We start from the raw sequence: 2,715 nt of genomic DNA on the forward strand, positions 1-2,715 counted from the left end.
GAGTCTACCTAGCATTCTGGTAGCCTTCTTCATAATCTCTTATGGAGGTTTTACATGTATTCCTTTGGCACACGAGCTGTCCATCAGTTACCCCTAAATCTTCCTATGTTATTGGCCCACCTCTTTTTCCAATCATACCTCTCCTTAATGATATCTCTTATGATATTTCCCTTTGGCAATTGGTCAAATGTTTCAGCCTTCTCGGTCCCACCATGCACCTCTCCATTGCTTTTGTTTAGTTCACAACTTTAATTTTTCAGAGACTGTTCTGTTCCATGGTTCATATGCACATAGCATAACCAAAAGAGCATCAATGTTTAAAAATAGGATTTTGTTTCAAGGGCATTAAAAAACATTGTACAGAAAACCCAAAGAACTCTCGCATTTTCCGTTGCCGTGGAGTATCCTCCCGTTATTTCCTTTACAAATGGGCTCTGTGGCCTAGCGCCCCCTTCCCCTGAGCCAGGTCACCCGTGATCGTCTGCCGCAGCCCACTGCCTTACAGGGGCTGCTCGGGAGCCGCCACTAAGGTTTACATCAGCACAAGAAGAAACAAGCAACATGGCAGCAATCCCGTCCAGCGGTTCACTCGTAGCAACCCATGACTACTACCGAAGACGTCTGGGTTCCACTTCCAGCAACAGCTCCTGTGGAAGTGCTGAGTACTCTGGGGAAGTGATCCCCCACCATCCTGGTCTTCCCAAATCAGACCCAGGCCACTGGTGGGCGAGCTTCTTCTTCGGGAAAACGAGTCATCCATTCATGACAACTGTATTGGAATCCCCAGAGCACTCAAGAACTTTCCAGGTTGCTCATGGCACGATCACCTGTGACCTAGCTCAGGAGGCCATGAGGAAGCGGCATGTTAGCGAACCCAGCAAAACCAACACTGGGCCTTCTGCATGAGCAGCAGCACCCTCTGTGCTGCTCCCCTGCTTCTGAAGTGTGCTAGGCATCAGAGCCCATTTCCCCTTCCCCCCCTCCCCCTTCCCTTCCCTTCCTTCTCCCACCTATTCCCTTAGAATAGACAGGCTGCTTAAGTATAGAAATAGTTGTGTTGTGTGTGTGGTTTTTTAAAAAAGGAAAACAAAAACAAAACACCAAAAAACAAGTAAAAGAAACCACACTTATCGTTTGTTTTTTTTACTATCCAAATCACCTGTGTGCTTTCCAGCAGCCTCAGTAACTTTGTTTACTTTGTACTCAACAGAAACTAATAAACTTTGAGCAGCCTTTAAAAAAAAAAAAAAAACATTGTACAAGGGGCAGCTAGGTGGCGCAGTGGACAGAGCACCAGCCCTGGATTCAGGAGTACCTGAGTTCAAATCCGACCTCAGACACTTAACACTTACTAGCTGTGCGACCCTGGGCAAGTCACTTAACCCCAGTTGCCTCACCAAAAAAAATTGTACAATTTCCTAAAAGCAATCTAGTCTGCTCTCCTCTTCCTGTTTAACTATGGGCACAATTCATGATCCATTCAGTGTTTGTTCAACATATACATTATAATGGATTCCATGTATTGTTTATCCAATAATATATAATAATCTGGCATATGTCACCCACTTGGTTTTTCCCTGTGAAGAGTTAGACAGAACTCTTTTGAGTGATAGTATTATTTAGGAGGCTCCATAATGTTTTAAAATTTGTAATCAGCATAATGATATGTACAAATAGGAGCCTCTGGAGGACCTTACAATCTACAAGGACTCTCTCTTCAATTTGGACTCTGCACTGGACATCCTCAATGGCAGTGGCAAATGCCTCTAGTAAACATATATCTCTCTATTTTAAACCTCTCTTGATATTTTTAATGGCCATAAAAAAGATATTTCTATACTACAACACTTAGCACAGAGCTTAGCATATAGTAGGTGATTAATAAATGCTGCTTGACTTGACTGTTGTCAATACCTTCCATGGATTTCCATTTAAAATTGTTTTGAAATTATGAGATTTATTTGAAAGAAATGTTAATTTAGATGTCACCCAATCTGTTGGGAAGTTTCTTATCCTTTTATCAAATTTATTTGAAGGTCAATAGAGCAAAGCTCAGAGCAGCTCAGGGATACAGTGTATAGAGTACTGGAATTAAATTTGAAACTAAACTCCCAAAATTATTAAACTGTGTATTCCCTTTGATCTAGTGATGTCATACTGGGTCTATACTCCAAGTAAATCAAAGAAAGAAGAAAACAACTCGTATGTACAAAAATTTATACCAGATCTTTTTGCAGTGGTAAAAATTTGGAAGCTGAGGAAGTCTTCATCAATTGTGGAATGGCTAAAGTGTGACATACACATGTGATGGAGTACTTTTGAAATTGTGTGTGTGTGTGTGTGTGTGTGTGTGTGTGTAGTATAAGAAATAATTAAGGGGATGGTTTCAGAGAAACCTGGAAATATTTATATTAACTAATTGAGTGAAGTGAGCAGAACCAGGAAAAAATATACAATAACAACAGTAAAAATACAAATAACTTTGAAAGACTTAAGAACTGTGATCAATGTAATGACCAACCTTTATTCCAGAAAACTCATAATGAAACATACTACCCACTTCCTGACACTACCAGAAGTACTCTTACAAATTCACTTTTTTAGATTAATCTAATGGGATCATTTTGCTTTTGCTTAACTATACATGATTGTAACAAGGATTTTGTTTTTTCTTTCTTTCTAAACAAGGAGAAGGGAGAAAAGAAGGAAATAAGG

General features: G+C 40.1%; 1 protein-coding gene across 1 annotated transcript; it reads left to right on the top strand.

Moving 5' to 3' along the window:
- The first annotated feature begins 454 nt into the window (after nt 1-454).
- On the top strand, nt 455-999 carry LOC122750013 (pancreatic progenitor cell differentiation and proliferation factor-like). Its single transcript, XM_043996651.1, has one exon. The coding sequence runs from the start codon at nt 562-564 to the stop codon at nt 904-906; it is 345 nt and encodes a 114-aa protein (XP_043852586.1). The 5' UTR covers nt 455-561; the 3' UTR covers nt 907-999.
- The last annotated feature ends 1,716 nt before the right edge of the window (nt 1,000-2,715 follow it).

This window comes from Dromiciops gliroides, chromosome 3 (assembly GCF_019393635.1).
Source record: "Dromiciops gliroides isolate mDroGli1 chromosome 3, mDroGli1.pri, whole genome shotgun sequence".
NCBI classification, from domain to species: Eukaryota; Metazoa; Chordata; class Mammalia; order Microbiotheria; family Microbiotheriidae; genus Dromiciops; species Dromiciops gliroides.